Source organism: Mycteria americana, chromosome 2 (assembly GCF_035582795.1).
Source record: "Mycteria americana isolate JAX WOST 10 ecotype Jacksonville Zoo and Gardens chromosome 2, USCA_MyAme_1.0, whole genome shotgun sequence".
In the NCBI taxonomy this organism is placed as follows: domain Eukaryota; kingdom Metazoa; phylum Chordata; class Aves; order Ciconiiformes; family Ciconiidae; genus Mycteria; species Mycteria americana.
The window spans coordinates 81,095,735-81,114,366 of NC_134366.1; the positions used below are offsets into that span (position 1 = coordinate 81,095,735).

General features: G+C 38.6%; 1 protein-coding gene across 12 annotated transcripts in view; it reads left to right on the plus strand.

Moving 5' to 3' along the window:
• Nucleotides 1-18,632, plus strand: part of ECI2 (enoyl-CoA delta isomerase 2) — a 33,924-nt gene that overhangs the window by 14,410 nt on the left and 882 nt on the right. For all 12 annotated transcript variants that reach the window (XM_075493910.1, XM_075493908.1, XM_075493915.1 and 9 more), the window contains 8 exons: nucleotides 4,662-4,824; nucleotides 6,158-6,256; nucleotides 7,894-8,085; nucleotides 8,912-8,981; nucleotides 10,866-10,968; nucleotides 12,553-12,673; nucleotides 15,821-15,910; nucleotides 17,989-18,132. In XM_075493910.1, the coding sequence (XP_075350025.1) occupies nucleotides 4,662-4,824; nucleotides 6,158-6,256; nucleotides 7,894-8,085; nucleotides 8,912-8,981; nucleotides 10,866-10,968; nucleotides 12,553-12,673; nucleotides 15,821-15,910; nucleotides 17,989-18,132 (982 nt within the window). The remainder of the gene's footprint in view (nucleotides 1-4,661; nucleotides 4,825-6,157; nucleotides 6,257-7,893; nucleotides 8,086-8,911; nucleotides 8,982-10,865; nucleotides 10,969-12,552; nucleotides 12,674-15,820; nucleotides 15,911-17,988; nucleotides 18,133-18,632) is intronic.

The following is an 18,632-nucleotide window of genomic DNA, read 5'->3' on the forward strand; positions in this document are numbered from 1 at the left end:
GTATGCGTTATCTGAAGTATTATACATAATGCGCAAAGGATATCCACATCTTCTATTAAACACACGTTCCAGGATTCATCCGAGTGACACTTTAATGTACTGCTTGCTTCTGCCTGACAACACTTCCTGTTCTTTTTCTTCCTTGTCTCTCTAAAGCTACTTACAATGATGTGAAATGAGCATTTTCCAGTTCTGTCAGGAGTTTAACCCACATGTTTCTAGCACCACCCGCTGCTTTTAATCCTAATAGGATTTTTAACTGCTTTTGTCTGTGCTTTATTTCCCCAGGATCTACTAACGTTTAAACGAAAACCTTTATTAAGTAAATGGAAGATGGAGTTCAGGTATATCCATCCCTTTCTTTTGCTGAGCATGTCTGATGTTTCCTATGCAAAGAGATCTTTTGGCTTCTGTTTAGTCTTAATGAAGAAACTGCTAAGTTGCTTTAAAAGTTAAAAAGTGAGCAGCCAGCATTTTACAAAGTTGGTATTTTTAACTCTATAAAAGTCCTTATGCAAGTGACAGAACTACACTGTAATGAGGGGCCCTGTCTTTAACAGGCTTTGCAGTCTTTGCTAAACAGTAAGAAACTACTTTCAGTGTAATTGACTTCAAAAATCTTAATTAAGAGCCTTATGTTTGAATGTTTATCAGGAAAAGAGACATTTATGTGAACAGGTAGAATGAATAGGATGGGCTTGCAAGATATCCAGAATAACTGAATGGGCACAAAGAGATGTCCAAGGCAAGGGAATAAATATGAAATGATTGTTAGCCTGGATGTTTCAGGTTCAGGGAATGACACCCAGGATTTACTTCTTTTTTTTCAGAGTGTACAGCTTGCGAAGTACCAAGTGAATGATCTTGCAGGAGTGCGCAGGCATTTGTCGTGGACTTTGTGGCTCCTCTGCCAAGTTGTGACTCCTCTTGCCTCTCTCTCTCTCTCTCTGGTGGGAGCTGTTTTTTTCACCCTGCTGGGGGAGGTTGCCGGGCCCTCACCACTCTTCTGTGGGTGCCAGTACAACAAAGGTGATTTGTAGCAGTGGGGCAGTGTCAGCTAATTGCCTGCAAGGTGCAGGGCAATAAAGAGAGGAAGCTTTGCGAAGGAAATCATTTAGCTTTGTTGCAGTGAGTACATGAGAAGGGGGAATACAGAGGGGTTTTTGATTGCCTTTCCTAGGCTTCTTTTTCTGCTTGGATTGAAATAAGTGCAGGTTCGACACCAGTAGTTTGTAGGTCAGGTTCCAGGCTCTCTGCCTGCCTTGTGTGGTTTTGGCAAAATCTTATGTGGTTTCAGTGAGGCTGCTAAAATGAGGCATGGATTTGCTCAGTGAGGGGATAAGAAGGATTCAGTGTCATGGCAAGGGAGCAGCAGATGGAGGGAGTAAGTCCTCCCCATAGTGGGCTACAACAGCCTCTCCTGCTCCTCAGTCTTCGGGATTGTGTGGTCCTAGAGATGGCAGTGCTGTTGCGTGTGCTGACAGGTGGCGAGTCATCTCCTCCTCACTCTTTATGTGATCTAGTTGGGGTCAAGGAGCTCTGCTCCTGCTACTCATATATCTCTCTGAAGAATGAGGTCCTGCCCAAGATGAATAAATTGTGAAATAACTTAATTTTTCCTTTGCATTTTCATCCTTTATTATTTTAATAGAGAAATAGTAGCAGTCAGCTTAGCCTCAGCATGTTGAGAACTGGTGATCATCACGAATGTATAGTAAATGGCCTCTGAGATCAGAAGGCAGAGAGAAAGGAGTGAATCATAGATATCCTGCAGAGAACTGAGCTACGAGCAGCAAGGAAGAACTAAAGAAAAGAGGCCTTTTTTTATAAACTTTAGACTTTAATAAATAGCTAAGTTGCACTATCTCCTATTACAAAGCAGTAGGTAGGGAGGAAAAGAAGAAAGAAAGATGGAGTGTTTGAAGTGGGTAGATAACATATTTTACCCAAACATTTTTGTTGCTAAGAATTAAAACTGGATATAACCAAACAGCAAAGGAAAGTAGCTCTGAGTCTGGACGTAATGAAAGATCATTCCACTTTTCCCCAGCCAGATTTTTTTTTTATTCACCTAATTGTTTTCTCATCCTCTTCTAACTTGTCCACTTTGCATCCTTAATAAGGAAGAGAACTTGTGACCTGCTAAATGCCAAAACCCCTTAAACCTGAATATATGTGTGTACATACCTTCAGACTGGCTGCTATGCCGTTCCCCTCTCCTCAGCTGCCCATCCTCAACTCTTGTTGATGTATGGTCACTATCAAATTGTATATAAAGGAGATTCTTAAAGCCTATTTATAATATTGACCATAGCCAAGCTGGAGTGAAGTTCAGGTTGCCAAACATGTTGTAAACCCAAACCTCCTTTTTTAAACATTGAACCCAATTTGGTATAGTCACTGCCTAGACTGACCAAAAGAAAATTATACCATATACACGCATCATCTTTGGAACTACTTGAATGCTGCTGTTCCCAAGATGGCTAGCAAAATTGAAGGAAAAAAACCCAAACCCAAAAGAAACTACTAGTCGTCTTCCTGCACTCTCATTTTCTTCTTCCTGTAAATGTGACTTTAAAAACATGTTTGGGGATAGGATCTGAAAGCAAGCATCATGGTCTGTGACTCCAGGACAGACTAATCAAAGAAACTCAGTATTAAAAAACTTGTATCTGTATCCATTTAGGTACGCTTTTTCCTGTCAAAGGGCTTTTATTGATGCTGGAGGTGAAGTCCACAAGTTGGCTAAATAGCCTCACAGTTGGTTAAGGGATAAACTTCTTAAACTCTGACAGAGTCTTATGAACACATCAGTTTGAATGTTAGTTAAACTGGCAGACGGTTAACCTATGTCTGTCTGGGTGCCCTGCTATGTTAATAATGGCCTACGGCTGATCAATTTAAGTATGGTGACTTTCTGTTCCTGCAGCCTTTTTTGCTAGCCTTTATTTTATATTTTATTTATAAAAAAACATTTTATATTGTTCAGATAGATTTCTTTTTACAAGCATAAAATTTTGAAGCAGATTCTGCAATTCTTTCTTTTTGAAAGAATTTCTTTATGTAACAGAAAATATTCTTTCCATTTCTGTCATTCAAACTCAGTAGCCCCAAAATACCAGGAACTTGGATTTTATTAATACAGAAGGGCTGTAATAGGACATAAAACCAATAGATCTTACAAACATTTTTACAAGACAACTAAAAACTTCTATCGGCATGAGAAGAAAGATTAATAAAATTAATTGGACACGGTTGGCATTCTTCACACTTCCTGCTTGCAACAGAAAATAAAATTTATTTAAGAAATAAAAGCAATGAGGATGTTCTCAAAGTAGGCTGTGGAATTTCTGTCAAATTCTCATTAAGTGTGTATAAAAAGGCAGAATTTTCATGTTAAGTATGATTTTTAAATGATGGTTCTGCAACTGAATTGTTAACAAATTAATGATTAAACATTCTATCAGTCTGCATTTGAGGTAATCATTAATTTTTCAAATGTTACTAGTTATGACATCTATCATATATGACATCCTAACATGACAGCTGTGTCTAAGTTAGAATGGGGAAAGCCAGGGGGTTTTTGTTTTTTTGGGGTTTTGGGGGTTTTTTTTTACTAAAATAGAGAAGGAACGTTGATACATAAACTGCTAACATTTTAAAAATAGTAAAAATACTTAACGTATATTGCAATTTAACCAAAGAAAGCTGAGACAACATGCTTTTGCCCTGTTGAAACAAGCCAGAATTATTAGACTTCTTGGCTTTTGATTCCAAACTCCTTTGAAGTAAACCTGCTTTTACAAAGCATTATACGGTTGGGTTAGGTTTGGTTCTTTGGAGTGGGGTTTGTTTTTTTGTTGTTGTTTTGGTTTTTTGTTTTTTTCATGGAATTACCTTTTTTCTGGTGGAGAGTTCTTGAGTATATTTTGACCTTTTGAGTCAATATTTGAGTTCTTGAGAATATTATCTCCTGGAATATTTTGACCACCTTCCCACCCACCCCCCAAGTGTCTACAGGATGTTTTACATCCAGTCCTTTTCCAAAGTACATTTTGAAATTAGCCTTCACTTATGCTGCCCTGTTTGGAGAACCAGGCTTTCAGATTGAAGTGTTTCTAGATAGAAGCACACAAACTTGAAAAGATCACGAAAAACAGGCAGGCTGCATACTTGTTTTAATTCATAGACAAATAAAACTGTTAATGTTGCATACAGAGATTTAAACCATTAATAAAAATGTTCTGTGTTTCTTATGTGTTTGTCATGGACAGAACCTGTAGGGCTCTGACTTATTCCAGAAACAGCAAAACATTAGTTTACCGCTACTGCCATTTAGTGGTCTATATATGGTCATCTGGTATATCACTGCATAGTTTCTTTGTCTTCTGGCAGCATTAAATCTAGCACTTTACATACTAGTGAGAGATAATGTCATATTCTCCAAAGGTTAATTATGTTGCAGCTAAAGCAAACTTCTAAAGCAACTTTCTTGTAATTTTTAGTGTCTTGCTTTTTGTTGTGGTTGTTTTAATCAGTGCAGGTACAAATATTTAATGTTTTACATTTACTTTAAATGTCTTTAAAAAGCAGCATATTTGTTTCTTCTCTAGTCTTACACAAAAACCAAGTAATGGGATTTTTTTTCCACTTACTAACAGGCGAGCACAAGCTGTTTGCATTCCAGCAATTCACCTGCACATGACTGCAGCCACCATGCAAGTCAGCCAGAAAGATTTTGAAAAGGCTCAAGAACAACTGAAACTTTTGAAAAAGGATCCTGGGAATGAAACTAAGTTGAAGCTCTACGCTTTGTTTAAACAGGTAGGCTTGACTGACTGACTTTCGTGAGGGGCATTTATAATCTGAGGGGATGGTCCTGTAAAATACTTACTTAAAATAGGGGTTGTTCCAATGTATTGTGTCTTAACAAGCTCTTCAAGTGCTCAAATTCTGTTCTGGAGATGCCAGCCCCTCAAACCCTACTTGAATTCTGAGGGAAGCCAGACCTGTTTCATCTTATAAATCATGCTTTGAATAGAAACCTTTATTCAAATAAATAGAGCCAATTTACATCAATTGTCTGATGCCTTCTATATAATATAGCATATATTGATGCAGCCCTGGAAAATGGCTTATGCCTAGGAAAAAAAAGGGTATGCCACATGCTTCCTCTTAAATTTGTTGTATCTACAGTTAGTCAGCTGGACCTGTAATATAATGGTGTTGACATTTGAAGGTTGACTTCTGGGTTTTTTTTCCCTTTCTTTTTTTTTGCATGGTGGTTGTAGTCTTTTTTTGGTTTGGTTGGTTGTTTTGGTTTGGTTTGGTTTTAGGTTGTTTTTTTTTTTTAAGGTCAAGGAACTGTTCCTCCACACTTTGAGTGAAGGCTATTCTTTACTACAGCATGGAAGGAGACCTTTGTAGAACTAGCTGCAAGTCCTTAGCAGGGTTTGTACTGGTATTTGGGGAAGTATTTGTGGATCAAGATTGGCTGCAGGGTCAGTACAGGCTGTGGCTTGTTATATTGAAGAAGGCAATCAATCACTCCTTTAAATAAAAACTTAGACAGCTGACTGTTCCAGGTAGTTTTACTAATTAATTATAATGAGTTCATAAATGTATTCCTTCTTTCCCGCCTCCCATTTGAAATATTTCTCTCCGATAGTGTACTTTTCTTCAGGAAAACTCATCATAGAATGCTTCAGGATAGCTCGGACTCTTGCGGTTCAACTGGTCCAACGCCCTTGCTCATAGTAGGGCCAACTTTGAAGTAAGATCCAGCTTAATAGATCCTATGCAATGGTTTCTTTGTTCACACAGCTTACAAGTCTTTAACTTTCTTTTTAAGTATAGAACTTCCACAATTTTTGAGATAGAAGAACTTAACATGCATGGGTGTCTTGGAAACTAGTGTCTCATATTGGTTAGGTGCTTCTGAAAGCCCAGCACCAGGTATTAAGAAATAGCAGACGCTGAAAACTTCATGGTATGTGAACTGTCTGAATATTGCCCAACCACTAGGTATTCCTTCTGTCTCGGAGTTGAATTCTGTATCCTGATCAGATAAATATTCCTAATGGTCGTCGTCTTTTCTACCAAGGCATCTGAACTTTAATCAAAGGTTTAAGTAAGTTTTGTTTCACTCTCTTTTCAGGCTACCGAAGGTCCCTGCAATTCTCCAAAACCAAGTATGCTGGACTTTGTCAAGAAAGCCAAGTGGGATGCATGGAATTCTCTTGGCAGTTTGTCTCAGGTGACAATACCTATGATTTCACATAGATATCTTGTAGATTACTCTACCTTGAAATGCCTGGTCTGTAAGTGAATGGCTGATGTCTAAACATATTATATGGTAGTTGAGTGACTCTGCTTCAGACACCAAAAGGTGTTGCACTGTATTCTACAGTCATTTCACTGCTTCAGTGTTTGGAGGTTTTTTTACTGTGTAAGCCTAGTTCTACATTATTACTACCAGCTTGTACCAGTGTAAGATATCTTACATATGTGTTGACTTTCAATAAAAATAGTGGTTTTCACACTATGTTATGTTCTGCTCATTCCTTTAAGAAAGATGGATTGAGCTTCTCAGTTCTTACAACAAAGAGCAAATCTGTGAATCCAGCATATTGATAACTTTGTCATTTTAAAAAGTCAGTCTCTTGTGCCACCGACTAAGACTAGAAAAAAGTGGTGTATTGAGAGCCTCTCTTCATTCTTTCTCAGTATATCTTGACATCTTTAATACCTTTCATAACCTTTAGAGAAGTCTTCACTTCAAGTGAAGTGAGCAGGAAGAATATAGGTGCAAAGATACATACGTGTTCTTTTTCATGCAGACTGTAGTAAGTCTGACATCGTGTGTTTGTTTCTTCAGCTTCTATTAAATGAAGGAAATGTAAGCTTTACAAACCAGCTGTGTCACTGCTGCATTAGGCCTGCTGTTCAGGAGTAGTTTCTGATGTTAGTCAAAGATACTACTTAATACAGAGGGTCTTTTTGCATTTTATTTCTTTTAAAAGAAAACATGCTTGCATAATTTCATGAACATAACCTATTCTTATGCTGCTTTGGGGTTTTTGGGGTGTGTTTTAGTTTTTTGTTTGGGGTTTTTTTTTGAGATGGCTCTGCAGCTTTTAGGAATAGCCAAGAAACACTTAAGGAAAAGAATCTGCTCTTGAAGTTACAGTGGAGAGGGAATAGACAATTTCATGTGCTACAGATTATGGATTACAGAATTGTTCAAAGTATATTATCCTTTCAAGAAAATAGGTTGTAACAACCAAGAACTTATAATTCATTTAAATCACTGCTTACTGTAGAAATAGGGAGGCAGGATTCTTTAGGCTTTTGCATGTCATGTTTGTGTTAAATGAAAACTAGTGTCTTCAAGCAATTTTAAAATGCCATAGACCCATTTCAGCACTCTTATTTTCAGCAACACATGTTCTAAAATAAAAACGTTCATTTTGTTGGAGAAATGTCCAACCGGAAAGCAGAAACAAAGGATCTCTAGAAATGTGTAAATGCTGGGAATATGACAAAGGTCTCTCTGATAATCTTAGGTGTGGATGGGGGCACTTCTCCAACAAAATAAATGTCATAATCCCAGCATCTACACACTTTTATTTTGCAGATCCATTGCTGCTGCTTTCCAGATGACTTTAAGCATGATCTGCAGTGTTTAAATACAGCATGTTCCTCTTCTCATCCTAATTAGAATGCTTTCTAATTGAGATTTCTTTTTTCCTTTTGTCCTGAAGCACAGTCCTCTTCCCCTCCCCGCCCCCAGGTACCCATTTTATGAATAGCATAACAAACTGATTTCCATTTCAGCCTTTGATACTCTTGTGTGATTTTTTTTTTTTCTTTTTTTCTTTTCTTTCATTACAGGATAATGCCAGACAGAAATATACTGAACTTGTCTCAAGTCTGGTCTCTGCAGAATCTGCTGGCCAGAAGAAAGATGCTTCTCCAGAAGAGGGCAGACATGATGGCTATGAAACAATACTAGTTACCACAAAAAACAATATCACAAAGATAATGTTTAACCGACCTGATAGGAAGAATGCCATCAACCATAAGGTAAAGAAATTAACTTGGGAGGATTAATGATTTTTTTTCTTTCCTGGGTAAGCTACTTAAGTTTTTAAAGAATCATTACTACAGGTTTAGCAGAACTGACTGAAGCATGGTGGTCTGAATTTTGTGAGGGCTTAGTATCTCGACTCCTGTGACAACCTAAGGATAAATATCCCATACAAAATTAAACCATTCAGCTAAAATTTTATGGATTGGGCTTTTCTGTGTCTCTTGGTTGTTTTCAAACTTATTATAGGATTACGGTCTGCACTAAACTAAAATGGCAAACTGCAGGAAGAGTAGCTGGTTCTGTGGATACAAGATTTGACTGTAGCCTTATGTATAACAAAGCATGGGTGCAGCCTACTTTGGCTCAGCACTGTTGTGTGTATGTCTAGATAGTCTTCTGGTTCCATAGTTATCTTCATGAGGAAGTCTGTCCCGTTGGAAACGTGATCATCCTGTTTCACAACTGCAAAGATACCAGAACAGGGACTTCACCCCACTGCTGCTAATTCTTTATATTATTTTGCCCACTTAAACTACTTTCAGGTTTCAAAACTAGCTGTTTCCAGTTAATGTCTGTTTTCCAGAGGACCTTATTTTGTCCTTTAGATTTGCATTGGAAGTCTTGAGTATTGCCAACATGTGTCTTTATGGTCAGAAATACCTCACGTGTAATACTTAACTTTCTGGATGCAAATTTTTTTCATACTTAAAAGGACCATAGTTAATCTGTCTCTCATGTTCCTTTTTGTCAGTGTGAATCTCCTTTTTATGATCCTTTGCAGCATCACGTTTGTACTTTGTTGATTTTCCTCTTATGCAGATGTACAGAGAAATTATCAAAGCGCTTGAAGAAGCTGGAAAAGATGATTCTACCATAGCAGTTATTACTGGTACCACACTTCATATGCCTCTCTTAGATTTGTTTTATGTTATGCCAAAGTACAGTACTGACATGAACTATCTACCTGTATTTAGACTAAGATAGAATTGTGTAAGTGAGGAAATTCTTTCTTCTAGTATAGACCAAAGATTTTTCCAAAGTGTTTTGACAAAATTCTTTCAAGGTGATATTTCAAATTCTTTAGCAATCTTGCTGTTACATCAAAACATCTTTCTGAGATGAGAAGATAGACATGGAATACTCCTAAGGGCTTTATTACTTTTGAGTGGCCGATACATCTGCTCCACAGCAACTTCACTACTGCTTTTGAAGTTCATTGGTATGGGTTTAGTCAATTTTCTCTACCTCTGTGGTATATTGGAACATATTAAAACCAAGCCCCTCAAATCCTGCAAGGGCATGGCCAGTAGAAAGTTTACACTGCATATTTATCTGTGGTCATCAGAAAAAACTGATACTTTATGTTGATTTTTTTTTTTCTGTGGTTGCCATCGGAAAGGATTGGCCAGGCAAGCTGCAACCTAGTGCAGCTGTATACATCCCAGTCACCAGATGTGTGCAGCTGAATGACTGCAGCGACAATGTGAAAGGGCAGCCCCAACTCATGCTGCCTGTGAAGTCTAGCTGCTCTGGGGACATGTCATTTGGATTCTCTAGAGGACCCTTTGGTCCATCTCTGATGCTGACTGAACGGCAAGGGCAGGCGGGAGGGACAGAATTGCTGAGGGCAGGCGCTGCCTGTCTGGCCCATCCGGGTTGCAGATAGGTGTGTGTTTAGGAAATTAGCCAAAGCTTGAGCTTTGGCTGGCAGCTGAGTAGCGTGGATGCAAGGTGAATTTGGGCTTAAGCCCATTTACTCGTTACTTCTGAGGTAACTGCATATGTATTCTTCTCCACTGCCTTCTTTACCAACACCTTGTATTCCCAGGATGCTGACTTTCCTTTCAGTAGCAATGACTAGGCACAACAACCCTTACAAAATGAGAAGGGTAGTTCACGCAACTGGAATGTCTAACACATGTATAGCGAGGAGTAGATAGCAAACACCCGCGCACAAACCTTTCTGTTCCATTTTACGTAGTTAGTAAGAACACTGCAGCATAAAGTAATGGATGTGTTAACCAGTGACAGGTCCCATCCTGTGAATGTCCTCATGGAACATAGGATGATTTAGACAATTAAATCATGCAGTCTAGCTTTTAAATACTCCTTGCTTTTTTGATGGTGCCTCAAACTGGCTTATACATTCACTAACAGCTTATCTGCTTCTTACTGAAGAATACATCTTTCAGTACAGTGATTTCAATGCAGTGCTATCTTATCCTTAGAATGTGATGCCTTTTCCTTAATTGGTCATAAAAACTGTAAAACTTCTACTGCATATTGAATAGGTTATTCTGTCTACTTTTGATTCCTTCACCAGTTTGAAGGGGGATGAAGGGAGATGCATAAACTTACATTTCCGTTTTCCTGATTAAAAAAAAAAAGTTTCTCACATCTTGCTGTGTGAATGATTGTGAATTGACAGAAAAAAAACCTGAGCAATTATGGAGGAAAAGAAATATTTTTTTTTTGTTTCCATCTGACACTGTTACAGAAAAAAGAAAAACTTTTTTTTCCCCCTCAAATCTGTCAAATTTAATATTCTTTGACTTTTTACCCATTGTTTTTCAGTGAATTGTCAGTCAAAACTTATTTTTAAACCATAGATGTCCTTTAAGGTAGTGTGTATACTTTGAGACAATCCCTCTAATTACCTAATAATGTTAGACACTTAGAATGAAATTATTTTGTAAATGTAATAAATGGAAGCTTCTCTTCTCTTACCTATTTAGAAACCATTGGTGCATTTATTCATATGTGTTCTCTGCAGGAAATGGAGACTACTATAGTAGTGGAAATGATCTGAATAATTTTACTAATGTTCAACCCAGTGAAATGGAGAAGATGGCAAAAGAAGGAGCAGTATTACTCAAGTAGAACATCTTGGTTTCATATATGCATAAGTTACTGTAATGGGTAAAATATAATTTGCAGGCATTGTTAGGAAACGTGACAGCAGGGACCCAGTTATGCTACGATACATCCATTGAGATGACTGTGTCTAAGAGCTCACCATGTGCATAAACACAAAGATTATGTGGGAGAAGTAGTATTAATTGTGTGAAATAAATGGGATCTTTTTAAGTACAGTGATGCTAAAGACAGGATTTTATTTTTTAGTCCCTTATTTTTTAAGTACATGCAGATATAATGACAAAAACATTATTTTTACTGTACAGTTTGTAAGCTGCAATGAAAAATTTGTGGTTTTTTGATATCCAGCAGTGTCTACACTAGCAGTACATGCCAAAATACCTTCACTGTCAGACTTCTTTGAATAGAGATGAGGTGTAATGAACTTGTTCAAAATTGCCCAGGAATTCTGAGATCTTGGCTCCATCTTTGAGTCTGAATTTACCTGTTAAACTGATTTATTTTCTAAGGCCAAGGAGATCAGGCCTTTTTTGAGACAAACAACATGTTTCTTCCCTATTTAAGCAGATTTTGTTTTCTCTTTTCTTCTGTATGTGACTATTACATCTGAGAGATGCTTGCAAGTTGGATTGCTTCCTCAAGCACTTGCAATTGATGGAAAATCTAAAATACCCAGAAAAGCAAACAATGTTTCTTATTTATATTTTAAAGATGAACTGCTAGTAAAGTACTCGGGTTTTGCAGCTTTTTCTTAGGCAAGCTGTCTGTGGATCACAGTTGCCCCTACAAAGTGATAATCACTCAGTCCGAATCTGTTGCAAAGATGTTATTCAGTGGTATCTGGCAAGCATTCCAGCCTGCAGTGTTTTGTAGGGTGTTCAACACAATGCATAGTCTCATGTGTATTTTGTGGTCGTTCATCTTGCTCTTGTGAGAAGACTGTATTTGCTATGCTGTTACTATTATACAAGTACAGTGCTTCATTACAACTGATGCACAGAGATGCCAGAGAAGTGGAGTTTTTACAACACTGTTCACTTCTGAAAAATATTATATTTTGAGAATGTATTTTGCACTTTTTGGATGGAGAAGTAGCTGTCAAATGAAACAAAGCACTGTTTCTCAAACCCAGGCAGAACAGCACTAGGGAATTCTGTGTTGTGATGCTCCCACAATTTCAGTGCTTGCTGGGGCTTCACTGAAGAACAGAATCTGTGAAGGGAATGGATATCCCATGGGTGTAGTTGGGATGGATATATAGCCAGATAGATAGACAGGGCAAAAGACTGTTCTTGTTAGTGAGCTGTATTCAGTAACTGTAGCTGAAGAGGACAGCACTTTCATAACTTGATTGCTGTCATGTACGTGTTTGATTCTTAGTTGGTAAGGAAATGCAGGTATTTCAAATAGTTCTTATTTTCTTTGCCAGAATTTATTTGGGAAAGGGACAGAAACATATGCTACATAGAATCTAGCTCATGGTTTTTGTTATGCAGTATCTAGTCACGTGTTTTGGAAGTTGTTCATATTTGATGAAAAAGACTAGGATGTTTCTCTTGCATTCTATTTTTCCTTCTCTCCAGAGAGTTCGTCGGTCATTTTATTGATTTTCCTAAACCACTGATTGCAGTGGTAAATGGCCCAGCTATTGGAATCTGTGTAACAGTCCTTGGATTGTGTGACATTGTCTATGCTTCTGACAGGGTAAGTACATTACATAGCTGATCCCAAGGCAGTCTTTAAGCCTCTTTCTGTAGCAAATATTTGGTTTGGGGTAATCTGAGAGAAAAGAACACACAAATGTAAAGGCTTTTTATATCACATCAAGGAAAACCTATATTAATTACCAGCACAGGGGTGCATCAGCCAGTGGTTAGCATGCATGGAATTTCCCTGCTGTAGTTATGCTTGTAGTCCCTGCAAGTTACTGACTCCAGTTTAAAAATTCTTTACTGTATCAGTGGGTAAAGTAAAGAGTAGTTGATGTGAAATGAGGGTTGTAAGGCCCTTTCAGGTGTGGGAGGGGAAGCGAGCAAAAGATTATTATAGAATGGAAGTGCAGTAACTGGCATTTTATCTAATCTGTGTTCCAAGGTAATTTTGGAAAAGCTTTGGTTTATTCAACTTAAGATTCCTTTTAAGGTAACTTGCCAAAAACATAACCAAAAGCTGTATTAAGGCACAGCACAGAATCCCATTATATGGCTTATTTTTTTATATTCTGTGCTGTTCATTTGTATAAGGCTATTAAACAGATACAGAACTTAACCCAAGGTCTTAATTAATTTTAGGCAAGCTTTTGCTTGCAGAAGTGTCTATGATGGGTGGTACTTTGACTCCTGCTTCAGCACTGTGTCAAATTTTTCTTCAAAGTCCCTGCTGGATTGGGTTTGTCACTATGAGACTTAGGAAAATTAAGCTGCAAGGGACCAACTCCTTCTGCTTGCCCTATAACAGGATCAGCTAGGACCGTGTCACTCCTGACATACGCTTGTATAATGTGTATGATTTATTCAGTCTATTCCAGTCCCTAGATCTCTTTTTTTACTAGAAAATGGTTGGGTTCTCCCTCTTCCTCCCCTCCCATCTGATCCTTTTTTGCTGCAGGGTGAACCTGTTGTTTCTTGTGCCTGAATTTAAAGAACAGGCTGTTTTCATTCTCCCTTACAATAGCCATAAGTGTGCTTAGCCATCAGTGTACTTAGACTGTTAGATATATCTCAGGTTTACATCCACTCTCTCAATCTTTTCTTTTTTTGAGCTAAACAGCTGCAATTCATTCAGTTTTTCCTCATGTGCTTTCTTAGGCCTGCAGTCACATTCCTCTGGACTCCTTCCAGTTGTTCTGTATCTCTTTAAGCATAGTGGTACAAACTGGATGCATCACTCCAGCTCATGTCTTACTGATGCAAAGTAGAGCAGAAGAACTTCTCCACGTTCTGCAGACTGTATTTGTTTTGACATCCCACAATGTTACTTAATTTACATACTTGTGATCTGCTATAACACCTGGATCCCTTACTGTAGAGTTGCCAGTTAGACAGTTGTCCCTATCATGTATCATATACTGTATACCAAGTTATTCGTGCCAAACTTTAACTTCTCCATATTAAATAGCATCTTTTTACTCGTACCTCTCCACTTTATTAAGACTATTTTGAATGCTAATCACTTCCCCCTCGGTATAATATCTCCTGCAGCCATAAGTTAGTATAGATTTTGTTGAAGTTTAATCCAAGTAAGCATAAAATGTTTTGTCCTGTTAATAGTATCCTTCTTTCTTGAAGGATTCATACTTCATACTTTGAGATTCGTACTTGAACTTCCTTTTACTACTCATATACATAATCATTGGTAAATGCATCTTATTTTTGACTTGTATTTCTATTTTTTTTTAATCTCTGCATGCTTATATTCATTTCATACTTAGTTGTCTGACGTAGCTTTTACTTTCTCTGTACTTGTATTTAAAGTCAGTGATGAGCTCATGATTTAGCTGAGACAATCTGTTAGTACTTTCCTACCTGCACTGGGACAGATTTTGCTTGTGCCCTTCGTAACAGTTCTTTGAGGATTTCTATAGGGTCTAACTTAGCTTTTCACTTAGATTAGTCTTCATGAGAACTTTCCTATTAATTTCAAGTTTATTGAAGCCTTCTCAAAGGTGGTTGTTCTCTATTCTTCCCTTTCCAGGATTGCAAACTCCTATGCAGTAAGGTCATTCTCATCCAGATTACTGCTTAATTTCACATTCTCCAGTAGTTTGGTTGGAGTGCCTTAGGCATTGACTGTGTACTCCAGAAGTGGCCAGCTTTGCTATGTCCAGGATCTGGTTTTATTCTCAGCCAGGTATTCCCAGAGCAGATCATTACCAACCACAGTTACGGGACACTGTGCAGCCCAGTCTGACAACAGGTCAGCATTTTGGGCAGTCAGCTAACATTGCCTTCTGCACTGGATTTTGCTCCAGTTCCTGGGGCACCAGTTTGTACCCCTGGTATAGTTCACCTCCCCTTGCTAAAGCAGGACCAATTACACTAGCCTGTATCCTGGCAGATGTTGTCCAGTCTTTTCTTACAATGATACAATTGCCGCTTTCTTCCTAGGAAGTCTATTGATCTGTCTTACTGTATGGCCATCTGCATTACAGTAAGAGATTATCACCTTCTATTACAGTGAAAGCTGCATTGGCAACTTGTGCACTCTTTGTGTATCAGTTCATATTTTTAAGTTGAAATAAAGGCAAGCATTTTGTCTTCCTTGCTTAAAGTTTATATAAGTTGTCAAAACATAAAATTCTGCAGTTCAGTTCTGACTTGCAATTAGGGTATTGTTTTGTATGATCCCGTGATGCATTTCTGCCACAGGTTCTTTTTAAATTTGCATAAAATTTGAGGAAATAAGATTCAATGACTTGAATTTTTCAGGAGTAGAATAAACTTAGTGTGCCTTCAGAAAGCAAAATGCTCTTAACCCCTTAAGTTATTTGGGCTATGTATTTAATAACTTTTAGTGCAGATGTGTATGAACATCTTTTCTGTAAAGATTTTGTACATGCAAATTAATTTATCTAAGCACTGTTTTCAAATAAGGTAACTTCATCAATGGGGTGGTTATGATAAGGGATTTGAATTATACAGACAAAGTCAGCTCTTAGGTGCATTGAGAGTATGAAGCAGTGTTACTGGATGGTATTTAAAGACTATTATGGTAACAGTTCAAATGTATTTCTGGTGAACTCTGTCACAGTAGAAGCTTTAAAATGAAAACTAATCCTAGGACTTGAGTCCTGTGCTCTGTTGTGAGATTTGTCTTGGAGTGTTTTTTGTTTGGTTTTTTTTATTTTCCCAGGCTACGTTTCACAGCCCATTTAGTCAACTTGGACAGAGCCCAGAAGGATGTTCCTCTTACTTGTTCCCAAAAATCATGGGCTTAGCTAAGGTAAGAATGTCTGCACTGTATGTGGGATCATCTGACCTTTGTGTGTTGGTATCCTCCAACTGTAAGAGCAAGTGGAGTCACAGCAAGAGTCCTCAAAGAAAGCTCCTGTTTGCATCTTTTGAAACAAAGATCAAGAAATGTAATGACAGTGTCAGCACAGGCACCATAACAGAGTAGTGACCACTTGTAAAGCCATACTGTGATACCAGTGAAGGTTTTCTTTCTCATGGCTTCCTCCACCTTCTTGAGACAATTTCTATATGGCGAAAGGTTGTATTTTTTTTTCCAGCCATGGGAGGGAATGATATAAAGAAGGATTAAAAAAAGAAAGTAAGACTACTCTTAAGAAATGTCTTGGTAGGCTGCCCTTATCAGGCAAGGGAGCAAGTGTTGCAGTGGTTTCTGCCAATCCTGTGGGAGACTTGTATTCAACCATTCCTCCAAACATGAATGTGAAGCAATCCATTTATGTATTTACTTCCAGACCTTTTAGATCATCTGTTTTGTTCTGATATATATTAGTCTTCTGTCCATACTCTTATTTTCGCTGTCTACTCTAGAAATAAGGAAACTAAATAATAGTAATTTAAAAAAAAAAAGAAAGAAAAAAAAGGAGAGAGAGCAGAATCTAAATTTTCTTTTCTCCCTTTCTGCTTCTTTTGATATCCCACAGAAAAAAACAGGATAGTTTCAAATACTTATCTGATATTATTGTCCATGTTAATATAATGTATTTTTGTGGAGCAGGGTTTAAATCTGTAAGGAGTAGAGCAAGTGCTTCATAAGCATCCAAGTATCAAGGGTAGTCTATTCCATGAGATATAACCTACCAGTACATGTTCTAGAAATCTTGGAGTCGCTGCAGGAAGTGAACAAACACATTTATATGTGGTAATTTCATGTGACAGCTTCGGAGCTCTGCTCAAAAAGACATGTAGACTCTTGGTGAACAATAGGAGCTGGAGGCCAGTCACTAGTGGTGTAGCCCAGGGGTTGATACCGGGTCTAATACTTGTTTAACCTCTTCATTATGGCCCGCATGATGGGACTGAGTACACCCTTAGCAGATGATGCAAACCTGAGAGGAATGGTTGATACACCAGATGCATTGCCATTAAAAGCAACCTGGACAGGCTGGAGAATTGGAGAATCTCATAGACTTCAGCAAAGGAAAAGGCAAAGTCCTGTACCTGGGAAGAAATAATTCCACTCGCCAGTGCATGCCGGGGGCTTACTGGCTGGAAGGCAGCTTTGCAGAGAAGGACCTGTGTGTCCTGGTGGACAACAAGTTGCCCATGAGCCAGCAATGCACCCTTGCAGCAAAGAAGGCCAACGGTATCCTGGGTTGTATTAGATGGAGCATTGCCAGCAGGTTGAGGGAGGTGATTCTTCCCCTCTGCTCAACAGTGGTGAGACCACAGGTGGAGTGCTGTGTTTGGGTCTGGGCTCCGGCTACAAGAGAGGCATGGACACACTGGAGCAGGCCCAGCAAAGAGCCACAAAGGTGATTAAGGCACTGGAGCGTATTACATGTGAGAAGACGCTGAGAAAGCTGGGACTGTTTTTCCTGGAGCAGAGGAGGCTTGAGGGAATCTTGCCAATGTTTATAAATACCTGATGGGAGGGTGTAAAGAAGATGGAGTCAGATTCTTGTCAGTGGTGCCCAGTGACAGGACAAGAGGAAAGGGGTACAAATTGAAACACAGGAAATTCCATCTGAACGTAAAAAAATAACTTTATCGTGAGGGTGGTGAAACATGGGAACAGGTTGTGCAGAGATGCTGTGAAGTCTTCATCCTTGGAGAAGTGTCTTCATCCTTGGAGATACTCAAAACCCAACAGGACACAGTCCTGGGCAGCCTGCCCCAGCTGACCCTGTTTAAGCAGGGAATTTGAACTAGGCAGTATCTGGAGGTCCCTTCCAACCTCATCTACTCCAATTCTGTATTCTTTTCAGAGGGCACACATTAACGAGCAAGAGAGTAAAATAAATGTGACTTGGAAGCTTGTACCTTTCCTGTCAGATTACTCAAGTCTCGTGTCTCATTGAATCACACTTTCTACTTTTCTTTTTATAGGCAAATGAGATTTTGCTTTTCAATAAAAAGCTGACTGCAGCAGAAGCTTGTGCCCAAGGACTTGTGACTGAAGTCTTCCCCGATGGGACTTTTCAGAAGGAAGTCTGGGCAAGATTAGAAGCTTATGCAAGCCTCCCCAAAAATGTCAGTATTTAAAATTTTTCTCCACCTTGTAAGCCTGTAGCATTCCCAATCCTCCTACTAAACCTATCCTGTTACTTGGTTTCACTTCATCCTTAGTGGAAATAACAAGGCTCAATGTATTTTCCTTCAAGCACAGATCTCTCCCTGTCCCTCTGCTGCTGTGAAACAGATACCTCTCTTCTACCCTGGCTGAATCTAAGTGCACTGTACATAGAGATTCAATGGCTGAAAAGCGTTAAAAACTAACTAACTAATCCACTTGCAGTCCCTGTGTGCGTGCTTTGCATGCCTTCTCTTAGATTTTTATCTTGGCAATAGTTTAGGTTTCAGAGCCTTACCACTGGTTCTGCAATATTAATTGTACTGTGTGCACTGTGGGTGCTCAAGTTGACACTGGGTGGCTTTACTTTTTGCTGAATTCAGTCATCCTGCTCACTAGTTTAGGTTTTGCAAAACTACTTGAGTCACAATGGTATTATATTACATTGGACGAGAGGAGA